At 38.7% G+C, this 18,415-nt stretch overlaps 1 protein-coding gene across 2 annotated transcripts in view; it reads right to left on the minus strand.

The window, feature by feature from the left end:
- ST18 (ST18 C2H2C-type zinc finger transcription factor) overlaps nt 1-18,415 on the minus strand; it is a 146,438-nt gene that overhangs the window by 62,501 nt on the left and 65,522 nt on the right. For both annotated transcript variants that reach the window (XM_033203630.1, XM_033203629.1), the window contains 2 exons: nt 8,603-8,793; nt 120-911 (listed from right to left, as the gene is read on the minus strand). In XM_033203630.1, the coding sequence (XP_033059521.1) occupies nt 120-911; nt 8,603-8,793 (983 nt within the window). The remainder of the gene's footprint in view (nt 1-119; nt 912-8,602; nt 8,794-18,415) is intronic.

Below are 18,415 nucleotides of genomic sequence, written 5' to 3' on the forward strand. Positions count from 1 at the left end.
AATTGATTCTTAAGTTGCATTAAACTGTCAAAAAGCTATCTGAAAAAAAATCAAATCTGACTTTTTTTCAAACCTTAAAGCACTTTTATTCCTAAAATAAATGCAAAAATGGGTCTTACGTTTATTGTTAAAGATTTGTCTTCCACTCATGTCGATAACTTTGGTTTGCCTCCTTTCCCCTGCTAGGTGCTCCAGCAGGAACCTGTCCAGTTCTTTGTAGGTGTTATGGAAAACACAACCTCGCTCAGCCTGCAGAGCAATTGCCTGCTCCAGCAAACTTAAGTTCCCCTTGGCCTTTTCCAGGTCACTAGACTCTTCCGTCATTACTGCCAGGCTCTTGCTATCTTCCTCCTCAACATCAGGGAATGAGGGCTGGGCATTGCCATCCAGGGGTTCTGCATGAGCATTCTGTGGGTCTTTCCTTTCTGTTTCAGAATCACACCTGTTCTCACAAGGGATAAATTTGTCACCCTCAGTTTTTATTTCAGGAACTTCCAATAGGTCTTTTTTATGATCTGTTAAAACATACTTTGGGACTCTAGGTGGTTTGGTTTCTTCTGAGAAGTTGGAGCCACTGTCCCAGCCATTTTCTGCACTTTCAGAGTTACTTTCATTGTCATCAGAGGAGCAGAAGGGTGGCTGAGAATCATTGATCTTGTCCCTTCCATCATCAGAATGAATCAGAAAACACTCGTCTGCTTCATCGCTCTCTGCTTTTAAAGATTGGATACCACTGTCATTTAAGTTTTCACTTGTGGTCTGAACAGATACATTTTTTTCAAATTTCCCCAAGTGCATTAAAGACTTGACGACGAGCTCTTGATAACAAGAGTATCTGTCTTCCTTCCTACTAGAGTTTTCTTGTGCAGCTGAAAGGAGACTTTCATCCATAGGTTTTATCATGACTTCCTCTACGGAAAAAGAAAACCAATATTTGAAGAGCAAGAACAAAAAATATTTTGGAAAATTGCAACAAGTTATATGTATACAAACACATGTATTCACATACATATGTACATACACATACATATATGTACACATATACATACATAGTATGTGTAATATATAATCTCTATTAATTTTATAAACATTGGTGAGAAAAACATATATCCTCTTAAGAGAAAACTTAGACCTTAATATTCTAAGAACTGTGTTAAAAGAAATGAGCTATTATAATTTCCAACATGTTAAGAGGTAAGTACTTCTGAGGTATTGACCAAGACAAGAAGTAGACACTTAACAATAATAGTATTTGTTGAATGTGAAATTATTGTTACTCTACTTCTTATATTTCCAACTCTTAGCCAACCAGAAGAAAATCAAATATATAATAGTATACATTGTAAAGGAAATATTAATCAGTTTCTCTGTTAGCATGGCAATGTATTTTCAAAGCCATTTGGTTTATGTTCTCTACTCTCTAGTCTTTCTCAGACATACTTTCAGATTTTATGGACTGTTAGCTAAGATACAATACATCTTACTGAGGTTTTCAAGACTTCCTGTTTACCTTTGTAATTGTCATCCTAAAATTCCATATTGAAGGAAACACAAACAGGAAAATTAGCATGATCAAATCATATCTTAAATAGTAGTAACACATCTTCTGGTCCATTAGTTGCATGCACTTGTGTAACAAGAAAATGACACAAGGTGGGGCGTTGGAGGGTGCTGAATGGTAACTAGCTGTTCTCAGTACAAGGCTGCTTTGGGTCCTGAATGTGAAGGCACTCCGTGAGGGCCACCCCGTGAGGACCCCCCCGTGCCTGTCCGTCCAGGACAGTTTATGGAGTGGCTATTGTCCCAGGCAGCCATTGTTGTCCGTGTCATCCCCCCCTTGCTCTGGGAGTGGCCAGGTTGCGGTGACAGAGTATATAGACGATAATCAGCCTACCCAAGCCTGTCCCAGTGCAAGACACAGCAAGTGAGAGTGGATTCACAGGTGACTCCACCCCAGGCCCAGGCACTTGGGGTGTGCCCAGCGCACACCAGTCTGCGAAGTGCCTGTAACAGTGCACAGACATCCAAAAAATAAGAGGCCTGTTTCTGTGTCTCAAAGGCAGGGTAGGGGGATGGGAAGCAACCAGGAATAAGCCCCCATTAAAGACTGTTAAAGACACCAAGAGCAGTGCATTCTGTGCTAATAAACATCTTTGGAGGGAAGAAAAGCACAGCCATCCGGTGTGAGCGCTGAGGGAGAGAGTGTCTATGCGGAAGACAATGTGTCTTTTTGGTCTCATTTAATTTTTTATAAACATTGTCTCTGACAAGGACACTCAAAAATACATCTCCATCATCTTCCTTTCTGGTAATTATCTCCCTAAATCAACACTGGACTGCCAGGATCAAGTAAATATTGCCATAGTAACTAAAAGCATTTTTGGATGAAGGGAAGAATTCAGTCACAACACTAGCCCCTGTAAATAATGCTGATTATAGGGTGCAGTCTTTTGTTGGGATCTATTCAACATAAACTGAAAAATTTAACATTTTAGTTCCTAGAAAAGAGGCTGGATAAACAGGCACATAATATTTGATAGGATGGCCTAGCCTCTCCTGAATTCATATCAGAGGAACTCCAGGTTTAAATAATATATTAAACATAGTCTAAAATGCAAATGAAGTTTTTCTCAATATCACAGTTGGCTATTAAGAGAAAGTGTAAAGGGTTATGATAATTTTAAAGTATTATGAACTACAGAAAACAAATAAAAAGCATTTTCAGTGAATATGCTCAATTCATTGAACTATTCTCTCACTCCACTTAACTACCCACATGTGTACGATAATGATTTATAGACATTATACCTAATTATGCATATTTGGGCTGTGTTAGAGTGCTAACAAAAGCTCTAGAAAGCAACAATTACCTCTGTTGCTTAGCTACATAGTTTAAAATATTCCTATTAAGTGCAGATCACCAGAGAGGCGGGAGTGACAAAAATGCACATGTGCACGACAATGCATTTCACTGTGCTGCTGCCAACTGCTCGCATTTTGGGTCATTTCCAGTTTACATAATTGTTTGGTTCAACTGTTTGTTATATGCTAAAAGAAAATATTTATTAATTATTCCTCAGAAAAAGAGGAGCGCCTCCGACAGAGGTGCCTGCACAGCACACACGGGTTTCCAGGGATGTTCTGCAAATCTGCAAACCAACTTTCCACATTCCACCCCCTCCCAGGCTTTCACTGGAGTCATAAGAAAAAAAGTTGGGTTTGCTTTGGAAGCTGAGAGATCTGTGATGGGGTGCTTGTTTCTCCCAGCTTTGCAATGAGTTGCCTTCGTTTTCTCAGGCTGTGTGTGTGTATTTCTTTTTCTTTTTTTTTTTTTTTTTTATTATACTTTAAGTTCTAGGGTACATGTGCATAACGTGCAGGTTTGTTACATATGTATACTTGCGCCATGTTGGTGGAGGGACTGCATTGGGAGTTATACCTGATATAAATGACGAATTGATGTGTGTGTTTATTTCTTTTGGGGGCCTGGTGATTTATTTTGTGCCTCTGCCACTGAACCAACCTAAAAAACACTGTTGTTAGCATCAGGTGGACTTCTGATCCTGCCACCCTCTCTTGACAGCTCAGTGGGGCTGTGTCACCTGTCTCAGCTTGGCACCACCACTGGCACATTGAGGAGAACAGTTATCTCCCTGTGCACCCTGTGGGGGCCACACGGGAATACCCAATAGGTATCCAGTCAAGGGTGGCTCTCTTGCCCCTGCCCCAGATACTATTTTAGAAGGTAGTCATGGCAGGGGTTCTATGCAACCCTTATCATAAATAAGATGGGCTTATTTTTTTACCTAGGATAATTACTAATATTGACCCCCAAGGACGGGCAGAGTCCCACTGTTGAGAAGGCTCAACTCAGTTCATCCCCACTCCCAGCACACTATGCCATGTTCACTAACTGCCTTTGGAAACTGAGTGAGTGCACGATGTGCAATGTGGAGGGAGAAACTTCTAGAGGGATGAGGTGGTGTGGCTGGCCTGGCACTACCTGCTATGTGACCTTGGACAGGCCCTTGGTTGCCTGAGACTGGGTCCTCATCTTCAAAACAAGGAAGATCCAATGATCTGATGACTGGATGGGTACTTCAAGGATCCCTCCTAGGACAACAAACTGTTATGTTCCTGGCATGGTGTTCAGCTGTTTATTTCATTTAATTGTCACAATAAGCACAAGAAAGGCATTTTCTACTCCAGTTCACAGAAGGAAACTATAATTCTACAGAGGGCCGGGCTTGCTGGAGACCACATGGCCAGCCAGTGCAAGACTGAGACACAGGACCAGGGCTACGTGGCCCCCACTCCATGCTCTGCCCTCTGAAACATGCTACTCCAGGTCCCGCAGCCATGGAAGGTCATATGTCCTGGTTGGTGTTTTGGAAACACAGTGACCCTTAGGAGAAATGACTAAGAACACTAGTAGCTCATTATTTTCCCAAGTTTGGATATTTTCAAGAGTGAATTCATATGCAGAAGATACTAAAATGCAATTGTCAGCTAACTTTTTTTTTCTTTTTCTTTTTCTTTCTTTTTTTTTTTTGAGACAGAGTCTCCCTCTGTCGCCCAGGCTGGAGTGCAGTGGCTCAATCTCTGCTCACTGCAACATCTACCTCCTAGGTTCAAGTGATTCTCCTGCCTCAGCATCCTGAGTAGCTGGGATTACAGGAAAGCGCCACCACACCTGGCTATTTTTTTTTTTTTTTTGTATTTTTAGTAGAGACGGGGATTTCAGCATGTTGGTCAGGCAGGTCTTGAACTCCTGACCTCGTGATCAACCAGCCTAGGCCGCCCAAAGTGCTGGGGTTACAGGAGTGAGCCACCACGCCCAGCCAATTGTCAGGTAACTTTCAAGGAGAAGAACAATGTTGCTCAAATTATAAGTAAAATAAACAACACGACCAAACAAAAACTAAAAGTGAACCAACCTCAACTTTCTTAACAACAAAACTCTAATAGGTCAGAAAATTTCTAGGGTCAGCTCTTGGGAGGGCATAACCAGAGGGTTACAGCCAGAGAGCAGACTGTTCACTAGTCCAGGCCTCTCTCCATCCTGAGTGCATTCACAGTGTGGGGAGGGAGTAGGGGCTGGAGCTGGGATGCTTTTCTAGAGTAAAAAGTAAATGCTTGTGCCTGATACATACAAGGTCACAGCTGTTTATTTACTTTAAACCAAGACCTCTACTCGGAGTTTTCTGGTAATCCTACAGATACATACTAATGAATCCTGGCATAGATGTTGGCTGTTCTGCAACGATACAACTTTAAAACATCCTCTGAAAGTCACAGCATATTTTGAGTTTATCTCCTTTAGTAACACTGGATTTTATTATAATTGGATTTCAGTTCTGTTTCTGTAACTAGCTGGGTTACTCTTATAGGTAAATTGGCTTTTCAGGCCTCCTGAATATGTACATTTTGCTGGGAATAAAAGCCTTGGAAAAAATGAATTCATCTTTCAAAGTTCTGAAAGCAGAGTGGTTTATCCCTTATTTGCTATTAGTTGAAAGATAATATGTGTTAAAAGTGTCCTCCCAGCCCCTAGAACTTTTAGGACTGTGACAGATTTCCCCATGAGCTTGTGGTTATGCTGCTGGGGACCCCACACCTGGGCTTGGTTAATCTTCCTTCTGGTGACTCTCATTCTCCCTGCCTGTGTCAGGAAAGCCTGTGCTTATTGCTCTTCCTCCCTTCTGGCAGTACTTTGCAAGCTCGTCTCCTCAGGAAGGAAGAGGTAACGGCATGGTTTGTCCATATTCTCTTCTATTCCCTTAACAGTGACCTGCATCTTTTTGAAAGACAGCAGGTTGAGGATATGGATGAAGTTTGTGCTACAAAATGGAATAAAACTTTGCAGCATTCAAGCACCTGACCTCAGTCTCTTCCTGAGCACTATCCCTTCTCTCATTATCTGAGCTTCCCAGCTGCAGATGATATAATTGGGCACACACCTGGCCAGGTAAATACCCTGGGGCAACCAGAGTAAATGAGAGGCCAGATGAAAAGCCCTATGCTGGCTTGGACACTAACTCAGCTCTCCTTCCTCGTAGTGGGGTGGGGAGTAACTTGTTCAGAGGGCTGAAGGCAACTTAGAATCTTTGTTCTTTTGACCAGGCACAGGGTCTGCCATTACTGGAAACTGTGACTGCAGAATTTGACATTGTAGGAACTTTGCCCAGTCTGCATTCTGAAGGTAGTCAGTGCGTGAGGACAGCTGAATTACGGAGCATAGTTAGCTGGGAAATAATTATTTTTGCTTGTCCTTCCAATTGTTTCCTAATTATCTTCCTTTTAACACCTATAAGATGCATTACCTTCAGCGTCAAATCTCTTTGGTCCCCAATGATTGCATCTGTAAAACTGTGCCCATAATCACACATACTCGTGGCATTATGTGGACTAATCGATATCATTTACGTGTCTGGAATATATTAAGAACTCAAAAACAATGGTCATCACTGCTGTAATTTTAGCATATTCATTATTATTATTAGTGGTTCTAATATGAAATATGAAAATAGTTAACCTTTTTTTGTGAACCTGTAAATAAATGTCCATTAGTGCCTGTAACTGTGTGTTTAACTGGAGGACATCTGGACAATATATTCAATTGGTTAATATTAAACACGTACAGGGGTCAACAAACTACAATAGAAGGTGACAAGTCAGCAAGCCAGATATAGTCTGTTTTCACAACACTTACAAGAATGTGCTGATGCAAAAGCACACACATTTTCTTAAACGCTTGGCTAATTAATGTCAGTTGGTGTATTATACTGCAAGTCCAACCACAAATGATTCAAAGACTTTCCCTAATACTAGATTCAACCTGCAAATTTTCATGAATCAACAAATAAAACGGAGCCAGGCATGGTGGCTCACACCTGTAATCGCAGCACTTTGGGAGGCTGAGGCAGGCGACCACTTCAGGTCAGGAGTTTGAGACCAGCTTAGCCAACATAGTGAAACCCTGTCTCTACCAAAAATACAAAAATTAGCTGGGTGTGACTGTAATCCCAGCTACTTAGGAGGATGAGGCAGGAGAATCGCTTGAACCTGGGAGGCAGAGGTTGCAGTGAGCTGAGTTCCCACCATTGCACTCCAGCCTGGGTGACAGAGTGAGACTCCATCTCAAAAAACAAAAACAAAACAACAACAACAACAACAACAAAATGAATAAAATTGATCAGTTCAAGGAAACAAAAAAGTCAAGGGTGATTATAATTTACAGATGAGCTATGAGACTTTAAATCACATGCTAAATACAGAAAAGCCAAATAATTTACATAAATACCTTCAAATCAGAATACAGCTTTGTTTTAACCACAGAATTGCAAACTCTACTTTCAAGTCAATATTACTGAATCTAGGATGATTCTGAACTGAGATTTGTGCTCACTCATAAGTATGCCCTTAAATCTTTTCTGTTAATTCTTATTGCTAACTATAATTCTACATACCATAAAAATGTATTATATAAGAATCTCATTGCCTTTTGTTTGCATAATTAGTACTTCTTTTTAAGTAACAAATTATTTAGTATATTTTGATTCCTTTAAAATTCACATTCAGAAAAAAAATTATGTTTAGTAGAATATACACCTAGTTTCATTTTTCTACTAAGTCAAGTTTTAGATCTTAATTGTTTTCTATAATTTTTGAGAGTTTTTACATGTCGCTCAGCTTCGCCTCATGCACAAAGTGATCAGTGATGGAATTCCAACTCCTAGAGGCATGTGACTACCAGGAACTAATGCGAATAACATTCAATGGGGAAAAAAGAAATCCTCAAATTTTGAAACAGTAACTACATTTCACTTAGCACACAAAAGGTGTTTGATGAATAAGTGAAGAAGTGAATCAATGAACTAAAATGTGCTGCTAAAGGGAAACTTAAGTAACTTACTTTTGAAATAATGGGCACAGCGATATCTTTTCTATAATACATCATTTTCCTTCAGTCTCCTTCTGAAGAAGACTCTAATCTGCCAACTTGAGTTTGCTTCTATACGTGATTGCTATAAGCATTTATTCAAAAATATTAAAAATATTAAGGCCACAGACCACTTGCATTGGTTCATGTTGTTATTACCAATTATATTTTGGAGTAAAAACCATACATGTTGATAAAAAAATTTATAAAACGTTTTAACTGTAATATATACATATATATCATAATCACTAATGAACATTATATATAACTTGATCATTGCAAAGGTGTCTTAAAGTTTAAATATGCTCTTCAATTTAAAGGATTCTTTCAGGAATCCTTCCTATTAGGAAGAAAAAGTACTCTTCAACTCTAAGACTTAGTATCTTGTATTTTCTTCAAAAAGAGGCATAGTTCAACCATCTGCTTTTGAAAATGGATAGGGCAAGACTCTGTTGCTTATCAACGGACCCTCCACAGTTACTGATTAAAAAGTGGGTCCTCAATAAATAAATGTCAAGTAAAATAAATGTTTGATTTTGCTTCCAAATCTGAATATACTTTTACAACCATACCAACCATCAAACCACACACTCTACAGGAATTAGTACAGAGTCCTTGGAGCCAGGGAGCAGGTAAAGTTTGGGCTCTCCTCCTTGCTACCTGCAGTAGAGTGATCATGCGTTTCCAAGGGGCCATCGTCCTCTGTCCTGTCGCTGCGGTCTTCTTGGCAGTCTGCGTTTGGGCTGTAGTGTCGGGGCTTCATTAGCAGGGATTTCCTTTTGTTGACTGGAACCCCCAAAGCTGGATCTTCAGCTCTTCTCTTCTTTGCCATGGAACAATCATAGGCAACACTGTAGTGATCGAGGAAAATTAAGAATATGGTAAACTAGCATTTACTGCTATTTGGCATTTAACTTTCATGAAGTCTAACCTAAAGCCTTTGGAAACTTGGGACTAGAGGTTTAGGGTTGGTCATTGGCACTAACAAAATCATCCCATCTGTGGACTCCACTGAACTGTGTGGATTCTATTTTACTGCCTATCAGAAGAGTTTTTTTTTTTTTTTAATCATCCTTAATCCTGAGTAAGCATATGTTAATCTGTGCTTTGCTTGGCACTACACTAAATATCCAGGGAGGGATGAAACAAGATTTGCACTGGTTTGCTAATCCTAAGAAACAGCTAATGTGAAAAATATACCACCAGATACAAAAAAAAAAAATGTGTCCAGTATGGATAAATCACAAGGTTTTTCAAACAGTTGTTTGCTACTGAAACTGCTTATCTCTGCCACAGTTGTGGCTCAAACTTGAAATGTCACATATCTTGTGCTTTCACTTAAAAGAAAGGAGCGTAGAGCAAGGGGGCTAGCTATGAACATCCTGTCTCCCATCTCCAGTCATCAAACACAAAATAAGTGGAAAGATGCTACATGGCACTCTGCCTTCTGATTCTCACTCACTTGGCACACAGAACAAATAAAAGGAGGAGAAATAAGATTGGATTTCACAAAAATGGACAACAGTTTATCCTCACTCCTGTTCTCATATGGTTTTATTTGGAAATGCTCCTGAGGGTGGCCCTTTCAAAATAGATTTCCTACATATAGCTCACTCAGAATTAATGCAGATCACTCTATGTGTGAAGTTAAGACAAACATTCTCTTGGCAAGATCCATGAAAATCAGAGGGTTTAGCCAACTGTGAGTCTATGAGAGATATTTATTAAATGTACTTTGAAGAAAAATGTGGCGCTTTAGATGAAAAGATCCAGAGAAGAGAATCCTAGACTCAGAGTAAAAAGATATGACTTACTCCATCTCTAGAAGATAACTAAATCCTCAGGAATATTACTAAATAAAGAAAGGCCTTAAACCATTATTTTACAAACATCAACGCAAAAGATGGTGGCGTATTCATGAAAATGATTCGGTTATAGTCTCACGAGAACTCTTGGCTTTAGAAGAGTAGATTCAAAAACTTCCAACGAGGGGACAAGTGTCATTTCTTCTAAGAAAGAAGAAAAAAGATCCTGGAAGAAGAGATAATTAGAGAGCTGGAAATGTCTTTAAGAAGATTAAAAAGTAGAGAATTAAAAATCACCCTAATGGGTAAAAGAAGAGTGAAGTTTCTAAATCAAGCAATGTGCTTTCACAAAACTTCTCTGATGAACCTAAATGTAAAGTGACCATGTACAGAATATGGAGCAAAATAGAATATAACCAGATGACCATGGGAGCAAACACTGCCATGATAAGAAGATGGGGCAGGAAGTGAGGACCAACATGGACTGCCTCTGCTCGTTTGTCAAGGAAAACAGAAGTCTACACGATAGATTATGATGTAGTGAGAGCCAGCACAAAGAAGCAGAAACACCCTTATGCTTGCCTTCTTTGTCAAAGGAGACTGGCTTTGAGGGGCTGAACAGGGAGGCACAGGGAGGCAGAAGAAACAGATCAAAGAGGCATAGAGTTCCTAGAGAAACTCTCTTCAGGAGGTTCAAGAGGTTCCCTAAAGTAGTTAAAGTATCCTGAGTCAAATGAATTTCCGCCAAAAAAATCCTTGCAAATATAAAACTAAGTTCATTAAGCCATTATCATGAGCCAAGATTTGTAGCAAATGGGAGAGGCTCCTACGTCATTCAGATATTAAAGCAGGGAAAGGAAGTGGATTCTAAAAATCATAGTAATTTAAGCATAACATTGGTATTGGGAAAACAGCTAACAAAAGGTGTTAAAGTGAAGATGTTTCAAGATCCTGATTTCAATTCTTTTACATAAATACCCAGAAGTGGAGCTGCTGGATCATATGGTAGTTGTATTTTTGAGGAACATTCACCCAGTTTTCTACATCCATTACATTTATATGTTCATTGCAACTATCCCCAACAGCCAAGATGTGGAAACCACCTAAATGTCCATGAATAATTGACAAATTGATATGTGGTGCATACATACAATGAAATACTCTTCATTCTTTAAAGAGAAGGAAATATTGTAATATGCAACAATGTAGATGAAGCTTGAGGATGTTATTCTCACTGAAATAAGCCAGACAGACAAGACAAATGCTGTGTGACTGCACTATAAGTATCTACAATAGTCAAAATTATAAAATCAGAGTGGGATGGTGGTTGCCAGGGAATGGGGGAGGGGGAAATGAGAGTTATTAATCAAACAGGCATAAAGTTTCAGTCAAGCAAGATGAATTAGCTCTAGAGATCTGCTGTTCAACACTGTACCTAGAGTCAACAATAGTGTACGGCACACTTAAAAGTGAGATCTCATGCTGCATCTTCCATAATAGAACTGAGGAAGGAGGAGAAAGAGAAAGAGGAGATTATTTGTTGGCATCAGGAAGCATTCATCAATGAGACCTCAGGTGGCAGGGGTGGTTACTAAAAGGTTGGTCATCAAAAAGGTTATCATTTCTTTCTTTGATGACTGGGGTGATGAATGGGCCTGAACTCATACTACCTTTAAGATCCTTACAAACTGTATCTTGTTAATATCATCATCCAAATGTACTTATAAAAGCTAGTAACATTCTCAGAATCACATTAACTGCTAATAGTGGGGCCGATATTTGAATCCAAGTCTATAGGGCCCCAAAGCTCACACTCTCTCCTCCATTTTACTACATCAGGGCATAGACGTGGGTAATTTCTGTATACATTTGACAATTGGTTAAAGTAGAACCCGGATGAAACAGCAACTTCTCTAACTAGAAGAAAAGTGGCTGCCACAGGACCTTGCCCACTGATTTGACAACAGTCATCCAGCCTGAAGAAGACACTGAGTTGCAGCAATGAGAAACACCTTGCAAAATAATAACTAAGACACTCCCAAAATGTCTATAGCCTGGGGCAGGAGAATGAACCTAATGAGATGGCAGTTGATGACTATAAAAATCAAGTTAAACATTTGGGTCCAAATAATAACTGTGTGTGAGTGTAAGATGAAGAGGATATATAAGGTTTTTATCAGAACTACAAGTTTAGCTTATAATAAACTATTGTACTTGATAATAAGAGTATGTGAAATCACGTAAGTAATACTAGCTGTGTAACCTGAAACAGATAGTTAAATTTTTGGAATATCAAATTCTTCATCTACCAAATGGAATTAATAACTTCCATATCACAGGGTTTGTGGATAAAAGAGACAACATCTGTGCTAGTAGTGACAAAAATAGGTAAAGATGGAACTGTCCTGGCTCCCAGCTCAGGGCTCTCTGGACTCCATCAACACTGGCTAATGCTGTCACTTTGCAGCATCACAAGCTTTCTCCCTGGCACGCTACAGAGATTTACGCATGCATGTATGTCCATAAATGCATTCTACTTTTTAACATATTATTTATATTTACATAAATTGCATTAGATTTACACATAACATTTGCTTTAAGTCTCACATTCTGTGCATTTCTCCACTGGAAAATACCCACGGCCCCGGCAGCATTTGGAGCTAAAATGAAAGGCTTTATAATAAATATTACTCTTTGTGTGTGCATGGAAAATGGTCTCTTTTCCTAGTTTTCCCTGAGGGCACACTATTTTGGCTTTATTGTGACACTTCACTGTGACACTGCAATGAGGGAAAGCCATGCTTTACATGTCACTAAGAGAAATGCCACAAAATGCTAACATATCTTCTCAAGGTTGCCAGAAATCATTTCCACTGGGTTGTGTTTTCCCATCTGCGGAGCTCTGAAATGTTAAGGAAATAAATGAGCTCTATTATCTATATTTTTCTAGTAGATGAGAAAGAAAGAGAAAAAATACACTCAGCCCTGCATTTATTGTTCTATTCAATGAAACTGTTGCTTTAAACATCGAGTGTCCCCCAGGGAATTTTATCAAAGCACCAAATATCTTTCAACTCTATACTTTTCAGGTTTTGACTATATTAAAATATATTTAAAAGATCTGTATTTTTTACTTGAAACTTTTTGATTACGTATTTGAGAAATGCCTTTACTTAGAAACTTGAATTCTCATTTGAAATGGTATTCCCTTTGATGACAACAGTTGGCTGAAAATTTTTTTGAAAAATAATTGAAGCAAACCATAATTAGATAACACTAGTGATCAATTCTGCGCTGGAAGTATGTTGAGAAGTCAAATATGTTGACCTTTCAGGTTTCGGAAAAGATACATTAGGAAAATGTGATTCCCCCACATCTAGAGTTTTCAACTGATCTGCTATAGTAATACATTCTCAATGAAGTTTTCAGAAGGTATGCAACATATTTTTTAAATATAGGTTCAGCAATAGATGCATTCTGTGCACACATCCCAAAAAGAATAAAATACAAAAATAAACAAAGATTGTGAACCTCTGAGTCCGAGGAAAACACTTACATGCTTCAACATTTTCATGGGAAATTCTTAACAGGTATTCCTACTGATTTCTTCTAATCAGACAGAACACCACAGATACATTGAAAGGGGCCAAGAAGTATGGATCTGAATTAAGACTAAGAAGATTGATGGAAAAAAACAAAGGTATGATGATTCAAAAAGAAAAAATTAAACTATTATTATTTGCAGAGGCATGATTGTGTTTGAGGAAAATCCAAAGGAATCTACAGATACAATTTAAAAATAAGTAAATTTAGTGAGTTCACTATTCAAAAATTCATTGTACTTCTATAAACCAGTCACAAACAATTAGAAAATAAAAATTTAAAAACATTTACAATAGCATAGAACTATGAAATACCTATGAATAAATCTAACAGATGTACAAACCTATACACAGTAAAGAACATAGTGAGAAAACCAGTGAAGGCCTAAATAAATAGAGAGATGCAAAGTGTTCATGGATGAAAAGACTCAGTATAGTAATTTCAACTTTCCCCTTCTTTATCGATTAGATTCAATGCAATTCCTACCAATACTCCAGAGGATATATCTTAAAAGTTAACAAATTAATTCTACAATTTCTGTGGAAATGAAAAGAACCAAGAAGAGAAAAGACAATGTTGGAAAAGAACAACAAAGTTGGAAGACTTACAATGTTGGATGTCAAAACTTATCATAAAACTGTGGTAGCTGAGATGAGGTATTATTGGTGCAAACTTAAAAAAAAAAAAACCAGACCAATGTAACAGCAAGATATTCCATTCATCGGGTCCAGAAGTAGACCCGCACATACATGGTTAATTGATGACAAAGGCATCATTGGGCAAAGGGTTGTTTCTTCAGTGAACAGTGCTTGATTAATTGGATATCTATCTGAAAAAGAGATGCCTCTGCTTGTACCTCACAGTATATACAATAAACTCCAGAAGGATTGTGAATTTGTACTGTAAAATAATAAAATTTCTAGAAGAAAATGTGAGATAATATCTTCAAAATGTGAGATAATATCTTAACGACATTGGGGTAGGCAAAATTTTCTCAGGCAGGTTACAAACAACACTAATTTAAAGGAAAACAGTGATAAATCAGAACACATTAAAATGAAAAACTTTTATTTATCAGAAGTTGCCAACCAGTAAGGGGAGCCTCCTATTAACATTCCACTTCTCCATCCATTTACACAAGCACTGTCAGGTTGTGAAGAGCCATGAACCCCGCTTCTTCATATGCACACTCTTCTATATGTATGACATGCTGTATGGTTTTCCAAAGACCATTAAGAGAAAAGATGCAAGCCAAAGAGTGGGAGAAGGTATTTGCAGTACCTACATCAAAAAATTGCTTATATACGGAATATATAAAGAATTCTTCCAAATAAATAAGAAAAGACAGACTGCCAATTTTAAACCTAGGCAAAGCACATGGGTAGTCACTTCACAAAAGAACTTTTGGCTGATACACAAATGCAAACATGCTCAGATTCTTTCATCTCCAGGGAAATGCAAACACCTATACTTTGGTACTGTTCATGCCAACTGGGATGGCTAAAATGAAAAGACCAACAAACCCCAAATGTCGGCGAGGATCTCAGGCAACTAGAATGCTCATACACTGCTGGCACAGGTAAATCGGTATGGCTGCTTTGGAAACTGCTCGGCAATATCTACTAAAGGTGGACAGATGTCTACCCATGGCCCAGAAATTCCATTCCTAAGTGCATACCTGAAAGAGCCATGTCCATATATGCACAAAAAGGCATGTTCAATAATATTCACAGCAGTAGTCTCTCCCAAACTGGAAACATCGCATAGTCCTTTGACTGCAGAATGAATAAAAAGATGGTGGAATATTCATGCCCCTGAATATGCCAGCCATGAGGAAAAGGCAACTGTTGCTACAAAAAACACTGATGAATCTCATGCACATATGGTTGAATCAAAGAATCTAGGCAATGAAAGTGCATACATAATGTCCAAAACCAACACAATTAATCGAGGAAGGCGGAGTCAGAGGTGATGACTTTTGTAAGGGTCACGGCTGGGGGAGGTATGATGGAAATGGCTGGGTTGCTGATCAAGTCCTGTTCCTTGTTCTGGTGGTGGTTTCATGGGTATGTTCATCTAGTGAAAACTCATAAGGCTATACATACATAAGTTGCGAATTTTTTGGATATGTGTTATACTTCAATCAAGTGTTACTTGAAAAAAAAAAAAAAGAGTCTTAGCCGGTCCATCAGCCAATGTGAGCTGCAAATTTGTTTGATTACCGAAAGTGTTTATAGACTAAAGTTAAAGGTCCTGACTTTAATTGTAGGTTCTAACCCAGTGGAACCAATGATAACAGGTAAGATTTAGTGAGTACTTGCAATGTGCCAGGGAGTGCTCTAAATAATTTACATGTATCAGCCCACTGGATTCTTGTAATAATGTCCTGGGGTCGGTGCTATTATAACTCTAAAGCTCTGAGAGGTTGATTTGTAAAATATAAAACAGCCATTAATGAAAGAGCCCAGATTTGAACTCAGGCAGTCTGGACCTAAATTATACCTATAATTACTTAATACTATCCTTAAAACTATCCATATCATACTGTTCAATGATTTAATGAGCAGACTTGCTCCAGTGAGTGAACACAGCCAATGATGGAGGAATATAAAAAGCTTTTCAAATTGATGGTCTTACTTTGTAGAGGCTAATTGTTGAACTTTATTTGGTTTAGAATTACAGTCCTCAACTTTTTCTTAAAGGATAATAGATCACTTTTTTGAGATACTGATGGAGAAAATTTTCCTTGACCCAGGAAAAGACAGGCATTTTTCATTTACTAAATATAAGATGAGGCATGATTAAAAAGAGGTGATCCTTTTTGTTTTTTGGTTGAGAGTTTGTCTTGCATATGTTCTCAGTGGTATCCGTGTGTACATTTGACCTAATTATCCAATACATAAATTACTTAAAGAACCATATCTGAGTTAATTTGCATTTCTATACCACATTTCTAAAACAAATGCAATCAATACTTAAAATAATGATCATTAATTAATGCAATTGATTTTTAATTCCTTTTGCATACTTCTAGTTAAAACAAAACTCAACAATTATTCAGCAATATCAATGTATATGGACAGTACTATATTTCCAGCTTGTATATCTTTGGAAATATTCACCTATTCAATAAATATGTAATAAGTGCTAAATAAACATTTATTTAGCAATGTCCTAAGTTTTAAGGATATAGCATTGAATAAAATTGAAAAAGTGTCTCTCTTCCTAGAGTTTTATTATGGAGAAAGGAGATTAGAAAATTGTTACACTGAGTAAAATACTAGTATGTTCGAAGATGTTTGCTTTGGAAAAAGATACATCAGAGAAGGGAAATAGGAAATATAAGTTAGCAAAGGATCAGAGTTTGAGATCACGTGGTCAGGAAAAGCCCCATTAAGAAGATTGAATGTTAGTAAAGATCCGAAGGAGGTTAGGTAAGGGAGAAAATGCAGAAACAGTGGGGCACAAGATGACAGGCAGCAGAAACAGCAGGTACAAAGGCCCTGAGACAGCGCTGTGCAAGGCACATTTGAAGGCGAACACGAAGGCTCAGGCACAGTGAGGGAGGAGGAATAATAGGAGATGAGGTCAGGGAAATAATGGATTCAGATTATGCTGAGAACTACAGACCATTTTAGGAACTTTGACTCTTAGTGAGATTTGAATATGTTGTAGTGTTTTGACAGAGTGACAGGGGCTGATTTGTATTTTAGGAGGACTATTCTGGCTTCCATGTTAAGAACAGGTTGTAGATAGAAGGTTAGAAACAAGGAGCATGGTCAGGGGTTGTGGCAATAAACCAAATGAGAGATGTGAGTGATTTGGATTGTGGCTGTACTAGCAGTGGTGGGGAGAACTGGAGAGATTCTGAATACATTTGCAAGAGAAAGCAAATGGAATTATGGGAGATTAGATGATGGATGTAAAAGACAGTGAAGGGTCAAGGGTGCCTACAAGGGTTTTCTCTTAAGAACTGAAATCATGTAGTTACCATTTCTGAGATGGATAAGACTTGCAGCAGGATTCACAAGGATTGGAGATCGGGAGTTCAAACTGGAGCATGTTAAACTTGCAACGCTTACTGCATATGGTGACAGGATCTGGATCGTTTGGCTGATGCACTAAAAAATATTAAATCCTGAGAGTGCCCTGGAACCTTTGAACCAAACAATTAGTCCCCTTCTCTCTGCATCACACTGGAGATGATGAATACATGCTTCCATCACCCCTCCTTGCCCGTTAACAATAACCAACATCAACACACCACAGCATCTGGCTTTCTAAGAGTGGGAAGGGTACATGGGCCAAAAGGAGCTGCAAGATCTAGCTCATATGCATGGCAGGAGCTAGAGGTGTACAGACAGGCTGGATCATGAAGGTGCTGGATCAAAGGTATGGAATATCAACTTGGATAAAGGAAAGTTGATGTGCAAGCCATCTCCTATACTGCATTGACTTTTGAAAGCCTAGAAAAACAATGGCTCACACTAATCAGTGATTCCAGAATTGCCATTGCAAAGGATAAAGAAGGGATCAAAAGATTCAGAGAAGTGGACATTCTAGGACAGACACCTTGCATAGGCCAGGAAACCCATCCTAATAAAAATCCATGATCCTTGGCTTTTTGTCTCTGGGCCTGAGGCAGTTCTTAAACTCAGAACCCAATGATTGAAAGAGAAGAGCCCGCCCTTTCAAGGAAGTTCCCTATGGTGAAGGTCTCCCTAGTCTCTTTTCTTGAGGACCTGTGGTCATTTACTTGGAGAACAATTGCGCTGGGGAAAAAAGACTACACAGCATTCAAGGACTACTGCACTCATTGTCTGAGTTGACACCTAGGGACTGAAGCTTCATTATAGCCCTTTGATAGAGTGGGGGAATATGGGGGCAGATCACAAATTAAACCCTGTCCCAGGGGGTGTCCTGGCTTCGCAAATTTTTCTCATGGGTGTACCACTGGTCTCTGCATGTACAGTTGGTGCAGATACATATTGGCTTCTTGGCTAGTGTGGTAGGAGCTAATAAAGTGAGACCCACAAATGAAATCCTCTAAAACTTCTCCCATTCT

The sequence above is a fragment of the Trachypithecus francoisi genome, unplaced genomic scaffold, assembly GCF_009764315.1.
Source record: "Trachypithecus francoisi isolate TF-2019V2 unplaced genomic scaffold, Tfra_2.0 Lachesis_group7, whole genome shotgun sequence".
In the NCBI taxonomy this organism is placed as follows: Eukaryota; Metazoa; Chordata; class Mammalia; order Primates; family Cercopithecidae; genus Trachypithecus; species Trachypithecus francoisi.